The 20,620-nt window shown below is 60.8% G+C and overlaps 2 protein-coding genes across 3 annotated transcripts in view; one reads left to right on the forward strand and one right to left on the reverse strand.

The window, feature by feature from the left end:
• ABR (ABR activator of RhoGEF and GTPase) overlaps window positions 1–14,532 on the reverse strand; it is a 36,855-nt gene extending 22,323 nt beyond the window's left edge. The window contains exons 1-2 of one of the 2 annotated variants that reach the window (XM_079325410.1): window positions 14,381–14,532; window positions 1,260–1,444 (exon numbers count right to left, since the gene is read on the reverse strand). In XM_079325410.1, the coding sequence (XP_079181536.1) occupies window positions 1,260–1,367 (108 nt within the window). In that variant the 5' untranslated portion in view covers window positions 1,368–1,444; window positions 14,381–14,532. Of the gene's footprint in view, window positions 1–1,259; window positions 1,445–5,729; window positions 6,116–14,380 lie in introns of those variants that run through there. The other variant, XM_079325411.1, reaches the window with a different exon arrangement.
• Window positions 14,533–18,375: 3,843 nt separating this feature from the next.
• On the forward strand, window positions 18,376–19,959 carry BHLHA9 (basic helix-loop-helix family member a9). The gene has a single exon (XM_079325372.1). It carries the CDS (start codon window positions 18,594–18,596, stop codon window positions 19,320–19,322), a length of 729 nt encoding a protein of 242 aa, XP_079181498.1. The 5' UTR covers window positions 18,376–18,593; the 3' UTR covers window positions 19,323–19,959.
• The last annotated feature ends 661 nt before the right edge of the window (window positions 19,960–20,620 follow it).

Here is a 20,620-nt window from a genome sequence, read left to right on the forward strand (position 1 = left end):
GCCCCAGGAGCTTGCAAGATGAGATGCCTCACCAGAAACCCTCTCCAGCCCTCTCAAAGGCAGTGACACCAGTCCTGCCCCAGTAGAGGAGAGCAATGGGGTGAACCTGGCACCTTGTGCCACCAGCCACACAAACACAAGCCTGTGCCCCTCGCGGGGGTGGGCACACAGTGCTGGTATTGGAGAGTGCTCTGCCCCAGCACAAGCAGCTCCAGATAAAGAGATGGAAGCAGAGCTGGCACTGGGCACCAACTTCCAACTTCCAAATCCTGTTGGTCAAGCCAACGTCCCTCAGAGCCACCCACTGCTGTCCCTGCTGGCCTCGGGGTCCCAGCCCAGCGCTCACAGCCCAGCACTGGGGTGTCAGGGCTGGGGCTCGAAGGGCTGTGCTGGGGGGACAAGGAGCCCGAAGCCCAAGAGGTTTAGGGACAGCCCCGGGAGGCGGTGGCAGAAGGCAGCACCCTCCTCTCCCTCCCCAAGGGCACTGGGTGCCAGGACGACGATGCTGCGCAGGGCGACCCCGGGGAGGAAGCCACACCTCTCCCTCTTCTGCCTCAGCATCCGGGTCAGGAGTTTAACTCTTTCCATGACAAAAATAAAACTTCACTTTTCACGCTGCCCGGGCAGCGGCAGCGCCGGGGGATCCCCCAGCCGGGGCCGTGCGGTTGCTCCCCGCACTCACCCAGAGGGCCCAATGCCTGGACCCCACCGCTCCCGGCCTTTATGGGAACTTACATTCTGGAAAGAAAACACTTTTTTCCCCGCAGGTCTCCGGGAATCCCTCCTCTTTTGGAAAACCAAAGGGCTTCCGAAGGACGCGCCGCGAACAGCAGGGGTTACATCTAAATTGTCCAGAGCGAGGGGGGGCACCTTGTGTCCCCACCCCTGCTGGTGACTTGTCCCCAAGTGCCACTAGATGGAGCCGACAGCCCGGCGGAGCCGCTGCACTCTGTCCCCAAGGGCTCCAGAGCTGGGGACCCCGGGATCTCCCCGCTTCCAGCACACCCGGCCCGGACCCCGCTGTCCGGCCAGCCCGTCCTCTCCTGGTTCTGCCCCCGGCATGGCACGGCGGGACAGGGACACAGCGTGTCCCAGGGGCATGGCATCCCCTGAACTGATGCTTCCCGGCACCCAGCAAAAATTGGGCTGCCGGGCACAGTCCCCCCGGTGACAGCAGTAGCAGAGCACCACAAACACCCGGGCCGGACACTCAGAGCCGCGATCCCCCCAGTGCAGAGCCCCGAGCCCCCAGCACCTACCCCTGTGCCGAGGCCATCGGTGGGCGTGGGCGAGACACCGTCGCCGCTCTCCTGGCCGCGGGCGCTGAGCTGGGGGGACATGGTGGGCGACTCATCGATGTAGGGCATGGTTTCCGAGCCCTCCGGCAGCGCCTTGGGCTCCTCGTTGCCCTCGGCATCGTACTCGTCCGCACCATAGTTGAAATCTGCCGGGGTGAGAGAGGGGTGGCCGTGAGCATCCAGGCACGGCTCAGGGTCACCGTGTGCCACCAAGGCCACCCAGCCCAGCCTGTGGCTACCCGCGGGCAGCTGACCCTGGTCAGGGTCACTCACGGACAGCCCAGCCCAGCCCAGCCTCGCTGCTTGCTCAGCCAAGCAGGCAAGAAGACATCACACATCACAGCGAGCATCCTCGGCCCCGCAGGCATCCTCTGCTCGACACACTTCCCTAGATTTGAATAATTAACGGAGCCGAGAGGCCGACGGCCTCGTCTGCACAGGGACAGCTGCTGTGCCAGACGCTCCAGCCCCATGCAAGTGGCCGTGCCCTGTCACCATCCCTGTGCCATCCCCGGGGACAGATGAGCTGGGCTGGCAGCCGCAGCCGCCGTCCTCCTGGCTCACCCAGAGCATGGAAATGTGTGCCAGGCCGCCGGGACCCACACACGGAGGGCAGTGCCACCCCCGGCAGAAGGGCTCCCCGATGGGGGGGCTGCACCCTCAGCAAAGGATGAGCCCCCCGCCCCCCAGAACAGCACCCATTTTGGGGTGCCCCACGCTGACCCACTGTCCCCCATCACCCACGGCCCAGGGGAAGTCATTTCGGGCAGACAGAGCCCCAGGTGGGGGTGCCTCCAGGGTGTGCAGCGGGCCCCTGGGGCGCAGCGTAGGACCGGGGGTGAATCCCACCTGTCACCATGGGAAACGGCAGGGCTCGGTGGGCGGCGGGGAAGAGGTGGCTGCAGCAGCCCCGAGATGCTGACAAAGGGAGAGGGGGAAGGGAGCCCTCGGCTGGGCAGGGGGGTCCGTGGGGTGTCAAGACAGCACCCCCAGCCCCTTCCATCCTCTGGGCAGCCCCCACAAGAGGCAGGGGGGCTCACCCAAACACCACCCCGATCCCGGGCCAGCCCCTCACTCTCCTCCTCCATGGATCTCTGGAAGCCACATCCCCACAAGATTCCTGGGCACAGACACTGGGGAGACCCCAGCTAACACCCCTGGCCAAAACGGGGTGCACTGGGACCAGATCAGCCTCCCCAGGCCAAACCCCACACCACTGCTCCATCTCCCCAGGGCCCTGGCCCAGCCCTAGACCAAGGACTCCCCTGGCTCCCACCAACACTGCTCAGCACATTATATTACATCCTGCTTCCTAGGGAAAGTGGATAAATCTTTAAATCAAAGAGCGCTGCAAAGCCTGCTCAGGCCAGGAGCCCTGCCAGAGCCAGGGGAGGGATAGGGAGTCCCATCCTGCACCTGAGGGGGGCTGGAGGAGAGCTGTGATATGGGCCAGGTGCCCCCCATCTCTGGCAGGACACCACAGCCCCTCTCAGACCTTACTTCTTAAGCAATTAGCTGATAACAATTCCTCAGAGGTTGTGGGGCCACCCTCAGCAGCCTACCTTCAACCCATAGGCCCTCCCACCCATAATACCCCCAGGAAAAAAAGGGTTCCCTGGCTCTAACCTGCTCTTGCCTCCTCATGGTGGGATTGTCCATGGTCTCTCCTGTGCTGGACAGTCCAGCTGTGATGCTTCCAGCACCATCCAGGAGCAACACAAGACTCATTAGCATTGGTGTCCCCCATGATGGCCAGGACACCCACCCTGAGCCCCTTCAACCAGGGACTGTCCCCAGGCTGGGAATGCCCCAGAGCAACCCAAACCTCTCACCAAACACCTTTTCCCATCAGGTGGGGTCTAAGGGGGAGCAAGCAGAGAGGGGCCAAGCTGATGGTTCACACCATGCTCGAGGCCATGAGGTACCATCACCTTCCCTCCACCATGACCAAGGTCTGCAGCTCCAGGGTTTAACCACAGGGAACACCCAGAGTGGCACTGTCACTGTGGCAGTCCTGGCAACCAGCTGGGGTGCCTCAGCATCCAGGTAATGAGGAACACAGTGTTAATGAGGCAGCTGGGGACCCTGGAGGTGACACCTGCTGCAGTGCAGGGAAGGTGGCACGGAGAGGGAAGGGACTGGCCTGCAGAAATGGCCTGGCTCCTGCTGCTACCAGCTGGAGCAGAGCTACATTCCAGTCCCAGACCAGACCTCGGGATGAGATCTACAGGTAATGCCCACCAGGCACCAAGGAGAGGGACCCTGTGCTGCCCACAGGACAGAGCCACATCCCCACGGCTCCAGCTGTGCCACCCATGGCCCTGGGTGTGTTTGAGGGGCCTCACCTGGGGAGCCTGGGCAGAGAAACCTCCCCAGCACCCCCAAAAGGGGGGGCACCAAGCACCACCAAGCAGCCAGGACAGGTAAGGGAGACACTGAGGGGCAAGGGGACACTGAAATGTTGTCTCCTGTGTCTCCCTGGCTGTGGGTGCTGTTGCCACCCAGGCAGCCCAAACCCAGTGCCTCCCTCCCTCCTCCCCCACAGCTGCATTGCCCCTGCAGCCTGTTCTGTGCCCGTGCCAAAACTCAATGCTATTTTTGCTCCTGATTTTTAGCAGCACTGGAAATCCTCCTGCTGCACCCCAGGCATGGAGACCGAGGGGAGGGAGGAAGCCTGACCCAGGGGAGCCACTCTGGGGGGCAAGGACACCCCAACCTGAACCAGCCTCGTAGCCCCAACCCCACAGACAGGGCCCTGAGCTGGATCCAAGCCCACACTGCACCAAGGGATGCTGGCACCCATGGGATGCTGACACCCACCAGAGGCCCTGTGAGCTGGCACATGGCCCCAGCAGGGTGACAGGGCCAGGAACACATCCCCACGAGGGATTATTTTCCCCATGAAAATGTTTTTGCTCTGCCACATCTTCCCAGGCTGACCCAGGCTACTGCCAGCACAATGGTCCCCACGAGGGAGCTCAGCCAAGGACAGCAGCTGGCTCCTGCCCAGCACAGTCACAGCAGCTCAGGGTGGCACTTCCAACTGGACACGTGCTGTTCCCTGACACCCTGTCAGTGTGTGGGCACATCCCAATGCTCACCCATTCCATCACACTTCCAAGAAAAGCCCAACATGCACACAGAGCCTGTAAGATTTTGGGGAAACGCCACGGTTTCCCTGGGTGAAAATTCACCATGACAACACAGATGTGTGAGCTGGCCCTGGACCTGCCTCCCTGGGCCTCTGCTAAAGGCTGGCTCAACACAACAGCATCTCCTCCACACCACCACTGCCTTGCCCAGTGTGATGAAGGCTGGACCCTGCCCTGCATCCCCCAAAACGTGGGCATGCCAAGCAGCCTCCCCCATGCCTTGGGGAGGGCAGCTGGGCAGGATTTGGGAGGGCAGAGCCATGGCTTTGCAGGATGCATGGCTGGGAAGGAGGGTGCAGAGGCTGGGGCTGGATGTGGCCCCTGGGCTCCAGCTCAAACACCTGCACAGCCACCCCAAAACCCAGAGCTGCTGCTGGCTGTGGCCAGCAGAGGCTTCGTGCTGCAAAGCTTGGGGAGGCGGCTCAGCCCTACACAAAGTGCCCCTTGGTGGCCCCTGCTCCCTCCAGGGCATGACAGATGCCAGATCCATGCACGGAGCATGCTCTGGAGCATCCCACCTTCCCACCTTGGCACCCGTGCCAAACCTCGCTGCCCCACCAGCACCAGCTCCGAGCTCAACCCTCAACCCTGCGTGGATGCCCACGCAGTTCAAATCTGCCCCAAAATAACAACGGGGACCCTGTGACCGAGCTCCCTCATCCCCTGGCTACATCCCTGGCTGCCGTAGCCGCCGCTGAGATATCTGCCATGAGCCCAGGACCGGCAGGGCTCCGGGGCTCGCTCCTCGCTGCCGCCCGTCCGGGGATGGGGGGGATCCGCATCCCCCAGGCTGCTGCAGGACGCCCCCGGCCCCCGGTACCGACACCGCGTTGCCACAGCACCGGCGGCACCGCGCCTGGAGCTCGCTGCGAAAATCGCAGGGAGGGAGAGAAAGAGAGAGGGAGAGGGACAGGGACAGCAATGGGACCTGCGGCCAAAAAGCATCCCCAGCCCCAAAGCGCCCTGCGGGCAGTGCCAGCTGTCAGGAGCGACCTGCTCCAGCCGCCCGCTCACCGCCACCCGTGCGGCTCACGCAGCCCCCCGAGCAGGCAGCGGCTCCCCCGAGCCTGGGGGATGCCGGAGCGACCCCGTCCTGCCACCGGGGCACGCGGGATGCTCACGGAAAGGAGCAGAAGCCGCTGCCAGCATCGCCAGCCCCCTGCCCAGCGCCGGCTCCCCGGCACAGCATCCCTGCCCAGCGCGACGCAGCGTTACACAACAGGTAGGGGCGACCCAGCCCCTCGCCCCGCTCGCCCCCCCGCCAGCCCAGGCCACGTACTGCTGTAGAGGGTGTCGATCCAGGAGAGGCGAGGCAGGCCGCGGTGGCTCAGCGGCTCCATGCTCGGAGGGCTGTGCCGGCGCTCAGCCCGCTCTCATCTCACAACAAAGGCGCTGGGCGCGGGCGGGAGGCGGGGGCCGCGGGCCCGGGCGGGGGCTGGATGGCAGAGCCGGACACACGGGCACACGGCCGCGCTGCTGCCAAGGGTGCCCAGCGAAGGAGGTGCCGCCTGGCGATGGCAGCGCGTCCCGCCTCCCGCCCCTGCCTCGCCGGGGGGAGCCGAGCCCAGCGTCCCCCGCACGCAGCCACGCCGACCCTCCGCAGGGGTCTGGGGACCAAGGAGGAGAGGAGGATAAGGAGGGGATGGTGGTGGTGGCACAGCAGCAATTGTGGCTGCTCTCCCCGGCCACCCCAAGGAGAGCAGGGGGAAAGGGGGAGCTGGCTGCATCCCCCCTTCCACCACAGTCTCCCTGCTGTGACCTGGGGATGCTGTGCCCATTCCACAGCAAAACCTCCCCAGCCCCTCAAATCACTACAGCTGAAGGACACAGGTTTTTCCCATCCCAGCCCTGCTCCCCCTGGTTCTGGGAAGCAGGGCCTGCAGGAGCCGGGAGCAGCCCTGCCCCACACCACAGGGGCTGGCAGAGCAGGACGTGGGCAGGCAGGGTTAAACCGCCCTCCCCATGCGTGTAGCCAAAGGAAATACGAAGTGCCAGAGTCATCAACCCCAATATGTCAGGGCGCCAGCCAAGCGTTCAAGTGCAAAGACTGCCCTGGTTCAGGCTGTGCCGGCAGCGCTGCCCCGTCCCGGCAGCGCGGGCACCATCCCCCGCCGGCTCCATCCCCCGCATCCTGCCCGCGGGGAAGGGCTGGAGCGGGCACCGGGGCAGATGGAGCCGGGCAGGAGGGATGATGCTCTGTCGGGCACACGGGGAAGGCAGAGCCATGGGAGCGTCTGACGCCAGGACACGGGTGGGAGACCTGAGGGGACCCTGCCAGGGCACTGCCACCACCTGATTCCCGCTCCCAGGGATGTGCAGGACAGGCTCGGGTGCAGCATTTTGGGGGAACACGGCAATGCCAGGGCTGTGGTTCAGCTGTTGGCACCTGGCAGTCAGGATGAGGAGCCACTGCTGCCTCCAGCACAGCCCTGGCATGGCAAGGACATCCAGACCTCCTGCACCCACGGGCTGTGAGTCAGCCTGCTGAGTCAGGGGCACAGGGTGCAGCCCTACAGCTGCCTCTTCCCACCCTTCCCCTGCCCCATCCCTGGTAATTCGGGGAGCTGAGACTCCCCTTGTCCCCAAGACATTGACACAAGCAGTGCTCACGATGTGACAGTCTGCTGCTGTCCATCCCCCACCAACTCCCCCATTCAGTCCTGCTTTGGCTCAAGCTGAGCATGTCCTCACTTTGTCCCTCACTCCACAGCAAACCCCACACTCCTGCACCCCCCAGCCCCTCAGAGCCCAAGGCTCTGTCAGGAAGGTGACAGTGGTTCAGCTGAGATCATCAGCCCCGTTCATAGCAGGAAACCACACTCTGTGGTGCCTTGGGGTGCCCTGCAGCAGCACCAGCACCCACAGAAGATGCAGCTGCTCATCCTCAGCATGATGGCTGCAGAGCTGTGGGGGCAGCAGGCAGCTGGTTTTCCATGCACAGCTCCTTGCCTACAGGCAGGGAATGGCTTTTCCACAATTTTCCCCCAGCCAGACACACTCCTGGCCACTCCCGCCCACGGCACCAGCCTCTCCATGCCCCCTTTGCACATCCACCTCTTTATCCAACACAGGGCATGAGCTGAGCACTTGGATGAGCTGCCAGACCTCCTGGAGCCCTCCCCAGACTGGTTATCCCCAGCCTGACACCACACAGCAGCTCCTGGCAGTGCCACAGCCAGGAGGACCAAGCAGGCAAGTGCCCCAGAGCTGGGTGAGTGTCCTGGGAAGGCCAAATCAGGATCACCCTGTGCTGCACCACTAACCCAGGCAGCTGGCCTTGCACAGCCCACACTAACCAGCCCACCAAACTGCTGGGCTATATTTTTAGTCTGGTTTTCATATTCTTTTCACCTTTGCAAAAACAACAACAACAACAACAACAAAACCTCAAAACCTGCAAAGCAGCTGAACATTCCTCCTTTCCCCATGGCTGGGGGGAGCACCCACCCCCACCCTGACACCCATCAGCCCTCGATGACAGGGACCAGTCCTGGGTGAGGAGATGCTGCCAACCATGTTCTCAACCCCCAGAAACCACCCCCAGCTCCAGCTGGGAGCATCCCTGCAGCAAGAGCTGGGAGCTGAGCTCCACCATTCCTCCCCAGCAGCAGCCAGCCCTGCACAGCCTGCCTGGTGTCTGGCTGTCTGCCTGGCATCTGCCCAGCCCCTGCCCGCCAGCCCACACATTGCTATTCCTGGGCTCTTGTGCAAGAGTCCTCCAGTCACAGCCACAGGAGCTGCAGGAGCCCCAGAGCTGGGCAAGGGCTGGTGGTGGGCACCCAGGGCTGGTGGTGGGCACCCAGGGCTGACAGCAACCAGAGAGCAGCTCCAGAGCCACCTGCACCTCCAGCACTGGGAGTGTTTTCCAACAGAAGAATGGAATGGCAGAGTGAGGTTGGGGAGCACCATGCAAGTGGCTAAAGCAGCAAAGGACTGAAAGAGCAGCCAGAGTGCTTTGGTTTGGGAGAGGGAAAATCTCTGTGTGCTGGAACCATGAACACAGCCAGGGCTGCAGGGTCTGGGGCTGAGGTGGGAGATGCCAGAGAAAAGCCTGGCTTCCCCAGCTCCTCAGTGCCTGCTCTGCTGGGCTCTCAGGAGGTCCAGGCTCACCCTCTCCTCTTGCCAGAGGTTGCAGAGAGGGAAGAGAGGAATAAATGAAAATGTTTCCAGCCTCCCTGCCAAGGAGCACAGCAGGTCCTCAGTCCAGCACTAAACTTCTTTTCCAGAATCTCTTCCCTGTAGAATTGAAACCCTGAGGTCTGTGCTGCACCAGCCCCAAGCTGCACTCACTGGGGCACAGCTGGAGGTGCCTGCAGAACAGGGAGGTCACCTGGAGCATCCTGCCCTCAGGGCAGTGCCAGGCAGGGTGCCAGAGCCAAGCAAGAGTGGGGAGGAGGGCAGAGACCTGGCCACAGCAGCACTGCCCCTGGCCTCTCAAAACACCAGATGGAGAAGGAGTGAAAGGTGATGGTCAGAAAAAGCGTTTTTCCTCAGGTGAAGGCCTGGGCCAGCTATGGCAGTGTGGTTCTCTTCTGTATCTGCCCCAGAGCTGTGAGGAGGAGGAGGTGCTGGTTCACAGCCTCGGAACAAAAATCATCCATGGAACAAAAACTGTCCATGGCAGAAGGCCTGTCCCAACACAAAGGTCTCCCTATCTGCCAGATCTTCAAACAATCCCTGAACTTTGCAGCTGGGACTTATCTGGAGGCAGATCTGCAGGAGTCCCCTGGGATTCTGCTTAGGCTGGCCAGGCTCCACTCTGGCTACAGCCAAGGGAGCCAGAAGTGCTGCTGCTACTGATCTACACACGCCAATTATCCTGCTCAGCAAACACTGATAAAGTCATTTGGGGTGGGAAAACCAAGCCTGCTCTGTGTCTCTTGGGGATGGGGTGAGTTCTGTGTGTTCCCTCAGGCAGGCTCCTGGCCACTGCTCCAGTGGGAGGAAAATCCAGCAGTGCCACGAACCAAGGGGGCAAAGGTGCCACTTTCTGGGATGGATGGACACTTAGTGAGCTGCCCTGGCTAACCCAGGCTCCTCTCTCTAACCCAAGAGAATATGAATTCCCTGCCAGCACAGAGGAAAGCTTCTCCCTGTGATTGCTGCAGGGCTGTCCACAGCAGACAGCATCCAGCAGAAGACAGAGCAGAGCCATCCACTGGGATCCCAACAGATATCAGTGGGCAGGAGGGGAGGAGGAACCCGAGGAACAAAGAGCCCTGCTGCACAGAAGTGTCTTCCCAGGGAAATAGAAAGAAAACAAACCCCAACCAGATTTCAATAGCCTTACAATGCAAATGTATTCAGGCCCCGCAGGGCACTTCTGGCTTTATCCAGCCACCTAATGAGGGTTTCTTGCCTGCCCTGCTGCTGCCATTGCTTCTACCTGGGGCTACTGATCACCCACAAGCAGCCACTGTGAGCCTGGGGGTGAAGGGCTCATCCCCAAGGTGGGCACAGCCCGTGGCACTGCTGGCACTGAAGGGCAAACTCCATCCCCTCCTTCCCCCAGCCCCACTGCCCAGCCCTGAATGCTGCTGAGCTGGGGGAGCTCAGCATCAGCTCTGCCCCAAATTCTGGGACCCAAAACCCAGGGCTGCACAGGGGTGCTGCATCCACACCTCCTCCAGGTGGGATGTTGGCATCTCTGTGATAATGAGAGCTGTGCCAGGGGAGTACCCCTGCCCAGTGAGAGAGAAAGGGACCCCCAGCCCTCTGTGCTCCCTTCCTGCTTGTCTGCAGGGCCCTGGCACCTGGAAGGGCTGTTCCCCCACCCAGAAGATGCAGATGCTGCCATGGTGGTGCCCACAGGCAGAGCTGACCACAGACAGGTTTCCCCTCTGCTCTTGCAGCTCCTTTACAAGCCCTTCACTATTTACCCACCACAGGGCAAACTCCAACAAGCAGCACTTACTGCTCTCACTTAAAGCTTTAAACTTCACCTCTTCTACTCTTCAGCCTCATAAACTTTGCATTTATTTATGATCTTCTTTAACAGTGACAACCTGTCCCAGAGTTAACCCTGCAGTCCCCATCTCAGGCAGCATCAGTCTGAGGAAGCAGCCTCACATCACTCAGAGGCTGCTGTCACAATGCCATCAGGGGGGTTTGTGGAGAGAAATCACCTCCCAAATGCTGTTGGGCCCCAGAGCAGATGGAGACAGTTCAAAGGTCCCCAGCAGGCGCACGCACACACACACGCTGCGGTTTTGTCCTTGCCTGAGCAGTTAAAAATCAAACACTGAGACTCTGCCTGGCTTGTTCTGGCCAGAGGAGGAACTTCCAGCCTCTTCAGAGCCAAACAAGCACTTCCTAACAATGGGGAAATACAATAAAGTAAAAATTTAAAAACTAAATATAAGGATACAGAGGTGGTAGATGGGCTCACAGCTGCCCCCACTGCACCTCCCTGCTTTGGCATCATGATCCCATTCTAGTGCTAAAGGAGGGGAGAAGGATGCACAGACCATGCAACATTTCACCTTCCTTGGGCTGTGAAATCACCATTCCTTCCCCTCCTGCACACCATGACCTGCCCCAGGCAGAAGGAGATGCACCAGGACAAACTCTGGACTTTGCTCACTATTTTCTGTCCTGCTTCTGCAGAATATTCCAAGAAAGGGACAAGGAATCAGCAGGGTCTAAGAGCAGCTTGGGACAGCAGGACAGAGCTGCCCCATCACCTCCATAGCTGCAGGGAGATTTTCTGGGACAGACAGCAGCAACAGCACAAGCTGAAAGCAGGGATGGAGTAGCAAGAACAAGCCCTGGCTTTACCCAAATCATGGCAGAAGCCTCCAGCATGACACCCATGCCAATCCACTCCCCATCTGGGCATGCAGGGGTGAGGTGGACAATGCCCCAGGGTCCCTTCCCTGACACCACCACCTTTCCATGCTCACCGCCCTCGGAGGCAGGACCCCGCTGCTGCCAGCAGCTCCCTTCCCATTTCCCAAGGTACCAGTGAAGGCAGTGCAGCAGAGCAAGGAGAAGAGACCACGTGACTCCAGAATCTTTCCTTGAGAGAAACTGTAATTCCAGCAAAACAGAGGGCTGGGGATTCACTTACAGCACATCTCGCAGCCGCAGCATCCTGCCGTAACCAGATCCACCAGCCCACGCCATCAAGGACTAATCCAGCTATGCCAGCACTCCCCACCCCAGAGCTCACTTTCTGGGGTGTAGGGCATTACACAGGGCAGGTCAGGGACTCCCAAATCCCATAGCCTTCCAGAGGAGCTCCAGCTCCATGGCACAGCAAGCCTCTTTCTCCACTTCCCAAGGACAAAGCGAGGAAACCCAGCACCGAGTTGGTTCCACCTCTGCACTACCTGGCTGCCGGGCACACAGCATCTCCGCCGAGCATCACCGCCTCCTCCTCTCAGCCACCAGCACCATCTCCTGCCCAGATCACCCTCTCCTCACCCACAGCCCTCCATCCATTCCTGGCAGGCAGGAGGAGAAGGGAGCAGCAGCCAGCCCGGCACGGCGCATACTCAGCTGCGAGGCCAGCTGCGTGTGCAGCCACAGGGACAGGTGACGGCCAAGGCCAGGGGAATTTCAGCCCTTTCCACGCTTCCTTTCCAGCCATCTGCTTGCTGACGCTGAGATTTTGTTGGTCCCGGGTGAGCTGGCACAGGCGTTATCTCAGATGCCAGGATGGTGGGTCTGGCTGACACACACTGCGCTCCTGCCACAGCCACAGACGGGCATCTTGCAGATTTCCTCGCTTTAAATCAGATTAATCACAAGCTACTTAAAGGAAAACACTGTATTTCCCTGGTAATTCCCATAAAGATGATATTCAACACTCCTTCACTTGCTGTCCAGAGGGTGCTTCCTCTGGTTGATACAGCTGGGGGCTGACTGTATTCAGCCACAGCCACAGCACCACTAAGCTCCAAAATTCATATTAAAATACTGAGGGGCCCAAGCAGAGCAGCACTAAGCAGGTTACACACCACCAGAGTGCTGTCAGGAAAAGCAAACAGCACACAATCAGGAATTTTCAATTACATCAGAAACAGAGAAGTGAGAAGAAAACAACAGGAGCACCAGGTTAACCAACTTGTCCATGAAAGGGATCCAGGCAATGACTGCACACCTCTGACTGCACTCTCAAATCTGCTCTTAAATGTCAGAGCAGTCAGTGCACACAGGGGCCCTTATAACGCCCAACAAAGAAAATGCTGATGCCGGGAAAGGCTCAGGACAGGCTCAGGACAAGGCTGGGGAGGGCTGAGCCCAGCCCTCCATGCAGAGCCCAGCTGTGTCACAGGGCAAGGAGCCAGGCACTCAGCAGAGGGGATGCTTCCTCCTCTGATGAGTGCTGGAGCTGCTGACCCTCAGAAAGATCCATTTAGGGGAGGAGAAAGAGGAGGAGGAGGAGGAAGAGACCACATTCAACCACAGCAGATGCAACCTTGGACTTCAAAGTCTTGCCAAAAGAGTCACCTACACCAGCTGCACAGATCTCAAAGGGTGCTCCAGGGCTGGATCCCTCCAAGTTAGGAAGCCAGGACCCTCAGAGGCTTGTGCTGTGCCTCAGGGAAGCCCCTTTAACATCACCCACCAACCTGAGAGCAGCCTTGCACCATCCTGGCTTTGGAAACATCCAGGAACATAACCCAGACATAAACAAAGTGCAGGTCTGAGTGTAGATGAGAAGGATTTGCACTTGGTCGCTCTGATGCACTGAAGCCACTTGAGCCACAGAGCAGCTCTCCAAGCAGCACAGCCCATGCCTGCTGCTGGGAGCTGGAGAGGATTTGGAGCAGCCCTTTGAAGGCAGCATTCCCAATGTCCTTGCTCCTGGCTGCAGGGCTGGGCACAGGCTCCCACGGCTGACTGGGGAAAGGGACAAACACTCACACGTGCAGCACGGTGACAACACTGAGAGCAGCCATGCACTTTGGACATTTCACCCCGAGGCAGCTCAGGAAGGTGAAGAGGAAACTTCCTCCAGCACTGCATACTAATGCAATAAATATAAATGAACTAAATATCAAGCATAATTTGATATCAGAGCACTTGCTCTCCAGGCAACCTTAAACCAGCACGATACAGCCTTGGGGGAAAACCACCACCCCAAACAATGGAGAAAGAACAAAATTAACTCGAGTCAGCTGGAGAATTAGCAGCATTAAAAGTGACATTCCCTAGCTGCCAGGACTGTGTTTGAACCGGGTTTAATGCTGATGCAATAACAACTTCCAGGCCGCTGGAAGTAGGACAGTGTGACGGCTGACAGCGCTAGCTGGCTGTGCCTTCGGTGCCACCGCACAGCCAGGCGCTTGCGAAATAACATTGTCCCCAAAGCACCTAGGAAAACGCCCCGGGGCATGTCACCACCCCGGCATGCTGCTGCTTTAGAGCCTCCAGGACTTCCCACAGGAGGTCACAGGGTGTCACCTGAGCAGAGGTGTTCCCGTGAGCCAGGTCGCGCCGGGAGGAAGTGACTCCTCTGCAGCGTGGCTCGTGGGCCACTGACCCACCACCAAGGGCCAGCTGCAAGGCCAGCGCTTCCTGGCACACCCAAGGATGGGCCCTCGGCATGGGATGTCCCTGCGAGTGCGACAGGGAGGACACAAGGGCTTGGGGTGACCTTAGTGCTTGGTCAGGGACTGCACAAGGGCTCGGGTGGCATTCGCTGTTTGATGGGGACAGCAAAATGAGTTTGGGAATCCTCTACTATGTTTGGCATGGGGTGCTCCTGTCCTGACGGGGACACGCTGGGGATCCCGTGCCGAGTCACAGCACGGGCTGCACAGGATGGCACAGGGCTTTGGGATCGCTCTCGTGGGCACGGCACGGACAGGAGCGCCAGGGCTGGGGATGCCCTCGGCGCCACATTCGCCCTTGAGCGTGCGGGGGCTGGGGGACACCCTCGTCCCTTGGGGCGCGGGGTGGGGACGGCTCCCCCTCACCCACCTGCCGAGGAAGCGTCCTCCGCGTCCGAGCTGCCGGCGCTGCCGCCCTCCGGGGAGCTGCCGGCGGGGCGGGGGGCGGCGGGCGGCGGCGGCGGGAGGGGGCCCCGGGCCAGCGCCGCCTCCAGGTAGCCCACCTTGAAGCGCTCCTCGGCCAGCGCCCGCTGCAGGCGGCGCAGGTGGCGGCGGCAGCGCTCCAGCTCCCGCTCCATGGCCCGCACCGAGCCCAGCTCCATGCGGGGCGCCGGCTCCCCCGGGAACTGCGCCTGCCAGTGCCGCGCGAAGTCCGCCCGGGCCGCCTCGCCCGCCGCCATCCCCCGCCCCACAGCCGGGTTATCCCCCCCCCAAAACCCCCCGGCACCGCCGCCTTCCGCCCCCCGCCGCCGCCGCCGCCGCCGCCGCGGGGCCTGACGTCGGTGCCCGCCCCCGGCCCGCCCCGCCTCGGCTCGGCACGGCACGGCCCCGCCGGGGCGGGGGCAGCGCTGCCACCGCCCCCCGGCTCGGCCCCGGCTGCGGCCGCGGCGGGAGCGGGCGGGGAGCGGCGGAGGGAGACAGGGAAGGATTGGGACGGGACGGGATGAGATGGGATGGGATAGGATGGGATGGGATAGGATGGGGACACCAGCGGGGTGCGGGTGCTGCGCTCCTGCTGCTCGGATTCCCGCCGCCCTCTCCAAGTGTCCCCAAGGAGCTGCGGGCAGGGGGTGCAGGTGAGGGAATGCCCGGTGCCGGCAGCTCAGGGCAGTAGTGACATGATAACTCATGCCAGAATCCATCCCACATGCTCCGGGAGATCCCCAAGCCGGGAACAACCCAGCCTTGAAGGCTCCTGTGCCATGAGGTGGCTCCTGTGCCTTCCACATCTGCCACTTACCTTGGCCTTCACTGCAGAGCTCTGTGTGTCACATCCTCATTCTCTGGCCAGTGAAACTCTGCCAGCCCTGTTGGTCTCAGGATGGATGAGCCATTCCTGGCACATGGAGCAGCAGGCACAGACTGCTGTGGTGGGCAATGAAAGACTAGAAGTCCCTGAAAGGACTTGGTGGGGGTTGGTCTCTACTCCCAAAGAACAAAAGATAGGACAAGAAGAAATGTCCTCAAGGCTGAAGTTGGGTATTAGGAAAAATGTCTTCACTGAAAGGATGGTCAGGATTGTAATAGGCTGCTCAGAAAAGTGATGGAAATGTTAAAAAAATATGGATGTGGCACTCAGTGGTTTAGTGGTAACAAGGCAGGTGAAACTTTGGATTCTATTAGAGGACTTTTCCAACTAGAATGATTTTGGGGTTCTGTGAAAGCCCAGGTAAGCCTTTTGCCCACTGCCTGTCACATGTGCTGTGTTTGAGCAGGTGCCCATGGCTCACTCCTGCTCCACAGGATGTGGCTTTGGAAAAATCCAACCTGTGCCCAGGGCAGGGCTGTTCCTGGTGCTGAGCGAGGTGCTGGAGCAGGATCTCACCCGCAGGCACCTTCAGGCAGCACAGCCTCTCAGAGCCTGTCCCCTCCTCCTGTGCCCTGCAGGTGCCCGCCTGGGCATGGTGACTCACCATCCCGTGTCCCTTGTGCCACCTGGTCGTGCCCCAGCAGGAACAGAGCTCCCTGTTTATTCACCCGCGGGCCCACCAGTGTCGCAAGAGCCGCCTCCTCCTTCCCCTCGTCACCAGGAACGGGCACCTCCCTGCGTGCCACTCCCACCTCTCATCCTTCCTTCCCTGCCGCAGGCTCCTTGCTCTGCTCTGGCACATCCATGCCTCCCGGTGCAGCCTTCCCGAGGAGGATGGGTGGTGCTGGGACAGTGCCAGGAGCTGGGCAGCCTCCCCAGGCCGTGCCAGCTGCCTCTTCACTCCATCAGGGCGTGACCTCCAGTGAGGGCTGTGCTCCCAACCGGCTCCAGCAACTCTCACCTGCAAGCACTGGCAGTTTGGGGGTGCTGAGGTTTGAGGGATGGATGTGGCAGGCCCAGCTCAGCAGCAGTATTAGGGGTGCACACCCAAAACACACCTTTGGGCTGTGGGACCTGTGGGAGCTGTGACAATGGGCAGGTGCCCAGCACTCAGCAGTGCTCCAGTCCAGAGTGACACAGGCAGGGAGGTGGAGAGTCCCCGAGGGCCAAACCCCTTTTTGGAGGCTGGGGAGTGCCATGAATGGCCTGATGTATGTGTGGCGACAGATAATTACGGCTCTTTCATCATCTGGCAGGCAGGCAGGCCCAGCAGAGCCTCACAACACGTTCCTGGCTCCCCAGCTCAGCCCATAAATCTCTCCAGCACACGGTGATAAATCAGCAGGCACTGGGGAGCAGGGTCTGGGTGGGTGTTCCTGCTGACCTCCCAACCCATAATGGGCACCTGGGTCGGAAGCGCCCAGGACGAGGTGGGGACGGCCCAGCAGGATGTGCTGATTACAGGTGGCACAGGAGCCCCATGATTTATGGTCTGGCCTTGCCTGCTTCCAAGAGCTGGGGCTGGATCCCTGCAGAGACACCCAGAGCCCCTGGCAGTGCTTCCCAAGGATCTCCCAGGGGCTGTGTGCAGGATGGGGATAGTTTTGGGACTGCTGCCCCTGCCCAGGCACCACCCGGCTGAGACTGGCTTTGTGCCCAGCTCAGCCACCTCTGTGTCTGCTCTGGACTGCACCTCCTGACCTCCAACACCAGCAAAATCATCCCCATGGCAGGGATCTGTCCTGCTTAGCTGGGTTTTAGACAGGCACGTCTCTAAGTGGGTCTGACATCTATGTCCTGCTGGCATTCAAGCGTTTCAAAGATGCTCTGGCTCCTGAGCTGAGCTCACTGGATAAGTCAGTGGTCAGGGAGCCTCCATTCCTGGCACAGAAAGACTGGGAGGTGAGAGGGATGCTGGGGAGAACAAGAGGGTCATAGTGAGCACAGGTGAGTGCTCAAAAATATTTGCAAGCTTCACCTCCCTTTGAAGTCCTGCTGCCTCATCCTCCCCTGTCCCCGAGGCCCTGGCTCCTGATTTATTGGGTTCCTGGAGCAGAGGCACCTAAATTAGCTCCAGCTTCAAAGAGCCAGGAGAAGAGAAGGGCAAGAGACAAATAAGCCACCTAATTGTGGCTATTGATCAAACATAACCTGGGATGATCAGATAGGAAGGGATGGGTCAAGGAGGGGGGCACATTGTCCCAGGGCTCTGCTTTTGCACCAGACACCCCGACAATTTGTCAGAACCACTCCTGGGCCATTTTTCAAAACATTACCCCTTGCACAGGAAGGCATTTAGCAACTGCTCACTAATGAGATGATGGGCAAACACCCATGGCTGAGAGGCTGGGGACCTAGCCCTGCCCATGGCCTCTGGACCTGCTGCACCTGGCAAACCCCTCATCCCACCAGCTCAGGATACAGGAAACAAGGAGCTGCTTTCAGCATCCTCTTCCCCAAGTTAAGTGCTGGGCAGGCCCGGAGCGCCAGCCCAGACAGCTCTGCCCCCAGGCTGCTGGGAAGGGACAGGAAGGCTCTGGGGAAGGCAGGTAGCACTTTAGCTCTTTTATCACCTGCCCCGATCCCCCCTGCCGCATTCCTGCTTCCTGCTCCGCAGGGCAGAGGCGTGCCAAGCCCTGCACATTCCTGCACCGATTGCCGGGCTCTGCTCTGCTCAGGCTCCCACCTCCCCCTGTCCCCACGGGTGCTCTCAGCTCGCTGGGACTGTCTTCTCCTGTACCCAAACACAAGACCTGCTGCTTTCCTCAGCAACTGCACAATTTCGTGCTTCAGTTTCCCTCAGCTGAGAGATAACAGAGGTGCTGCAGGACCCATGGGCAGGGGGAAGGAGGAGCCAGGGTGGTGATGCCCCACAGAGCTCACAGCACCACGGAGAGCCCTGGGATGACCTGTCCGGGGTGATCCACTAGCCTGCCCAGCAGAAGAGAGGGCAGAGCAGCACGTGCCCAAATTCTCAGCAGGCACTAAAGCAACCCCTGCAGCGTGTGCTTGGTGGAGGTGATTCCCCCGGGGGCCTGAGAGCATCCCACCACAAGCTCTGGGCACTCCAGCACTGGTGCCTCACGCTCAGAGCAGGGACCTGTGCCTCTCTCCTTGTGCCTCACCTGCGGCAGGTGAGGAGGGTCGGGGCAGCCACGTGACGAGCCCTGCTGGAGGTTTTTAGGGGCGGCTGTCTGTCCCTGGAGGAGTGTCCCCCACACCTCCCGGGAGGCAGGGTCACAGCAGCTCCTCTCCCGCTCCCCTCGCCGCTGCCATGGCCGGAGCCGCTGTGGGGAAAGGCACGGGGCCAGAGCCCGAGAGCTCCGAGGAGGAGCTGGAAGCGGGGGATGTCCCCCAGGCGGGCTACAGGCAGGGTTTGTGGGTGTCCCAAGGCGGGGGAGCAGATTCCAGCGCGGGGCACACGGACGGGATGAAGGTGAGGAAGAGGAGCAGGCCAGCGCGCTCCAAGGCCAGGAGGATGGCTGCCAACGTCAGAGAGCGTAAGAGGATTCTGGACTACAACCAAGCCTTCAACGCCCTGCGGCTGGCCCTCAAGCACGACCTCGGAGGCAAAAGGCTTTCTAAAATCGCGACCCTGCGGCGAGCCATCAACAGGATCGCGGCTCTGTCGCTGTCCCTGCACGGCGGCGGGCGCTGCTGGCCCTGTGCGCACTCCGAGTGCCGCGCCCGGGCCGCGCTCCCCGCGCAGGAGCCGCGGATGAAGGGCAGCCGCCCCCCGCCGCCCTGGGAGCCCGGTTCTGCAGGGACACGCTGCCCTCCGGCCCCTCTGTGCGCTGGGTTCTCCCCTCAGAGGCAGCTCCAGCACTACGAGAGCCCGAAGGAGACTCGCTCCGTGCCCTGTTTCTCCAGCGGGATCCCGCACCCCGCGCTCCGCCCGCAGCGAGGGGCGGGCAGCCTGCAAGAGCCCCTGGCCGGGGCTGTGCCCTGGCAGCTGGGCTACTGCCAGGGCTGGGGACACCAGCAGGGCCTCCCCACCCTCTGAGCTGCGGGCTGGGGAGCAGGACGGTGCCGGGAAGGTAACGGAGCCCTGGGACACGGGGGGAGCGGGACGGGACTGCTGGGTGAGGAGAGAAACTGCAGGATGCGAATCTGGCGAGCTCAGAGAGCCCCCGACACGCTGTACAGGACCCTGCTGCGTGTCTCCCCTCTGCGGGAAAACTGCAGAAAGGTGGGAAATCCTCTGGAAGTGCCAGCTCCGTGTTTCTTGTCGCGAGGTCTCGCTGCTGCTGATCGCCGCTGTTATTTATTCTCTGCTGCTTGCTCTGCGAGAAAACACGAGTTTCAAACCCAGCAGCAGGGCAGTGGCTGTTAATATGTGTGGGATGGACAGATGGGGATCACGCTAAAGCCCCTGGCTGGCGGTGGCTCTGGCTCCTGCCGGTGAAGGAGGGGAGCAGGAGCAGGGAAAGGTTACTGCCCTGGGACTTTTGACGCTAAGCTCATTGGTACGGACGTGCCTGGCAGATTTGCGAGGCCGGGAGGGGAGACAGATGTCGGCTTTCATAAAACCCACCCATCCGATTGCGGTTTTCTTCTGATCCCGGGAAAGTGGCTCTGTTGGGACAGGCCAATAGCGCTCCCGGCCAAGTGCCATGGACAGGAGGAAGGCGGGTTTTTGCTGAGAAGGTCCTTTTTGTCCCTTCCCTCTGTCTTAGAGAGCTTGGACCAGCTGCGAGGGCTCCCTCCTGCCCAAGACTCAGCAAACTGAAATTGCTGCAGGAATCAGGCAGGGATTTACAGGCACACACACCACAGCTGGCAGATTTTTGGCCAGGACAAATTGCACCATGGGATTCTCCTGCTGAGCCCTGCAGAGCTCCTCAAGCCCTGCTGCTCCCAACACTCAGTGGCAGTCTGAGCTCTCTCCCTGCCTGGGGCACATGCTGGGATAACCATCCCAACCTCCTGCTATTGGGTACCGGGATCTCCTCCTCCTTCCTTAATCCCTGGTGGGACAAAGGATATGGTCCGGGAGCAGAGGAAAATTGGTGGCAGCCAGGAGAGAGAGCTCTTTGCTCAGCAAAGGAGCCTCTTAAAAGTGCTGATGGTGCGAGGCACCCTGGCTTAAGCCTCTGACAGGTGTTTCCCTCGCCAGAGGAAGGCCTTCAGCCACATCCTCTAAAGGAATCTTGCTTCTCCCTGCATCATCCCTGCTCTGGGTGGCTCTCCCTGCTCTGGCTCTCCCTGGAGCAGTGCACGGCCCTGCCCTGCCCTGTCAGCAGCTGTCACACGCGGGGTGAGAGCCTAGCAACAGCAGCATGCAAAGAATGTTTCAGTGGC

Source organism: Erithacus rubecula (genome assembly GCF_903797595.1).
Source record: "Erithacus rubecula genome assembly, chromosome: 22".
In the NCBI taxonomy this organism is placed as follows: Eukaryota; Metazoa; Chordata; class Aves; order Passeriformes; family Muscicapidae; genus Erithacus; species Erithacus rubecula.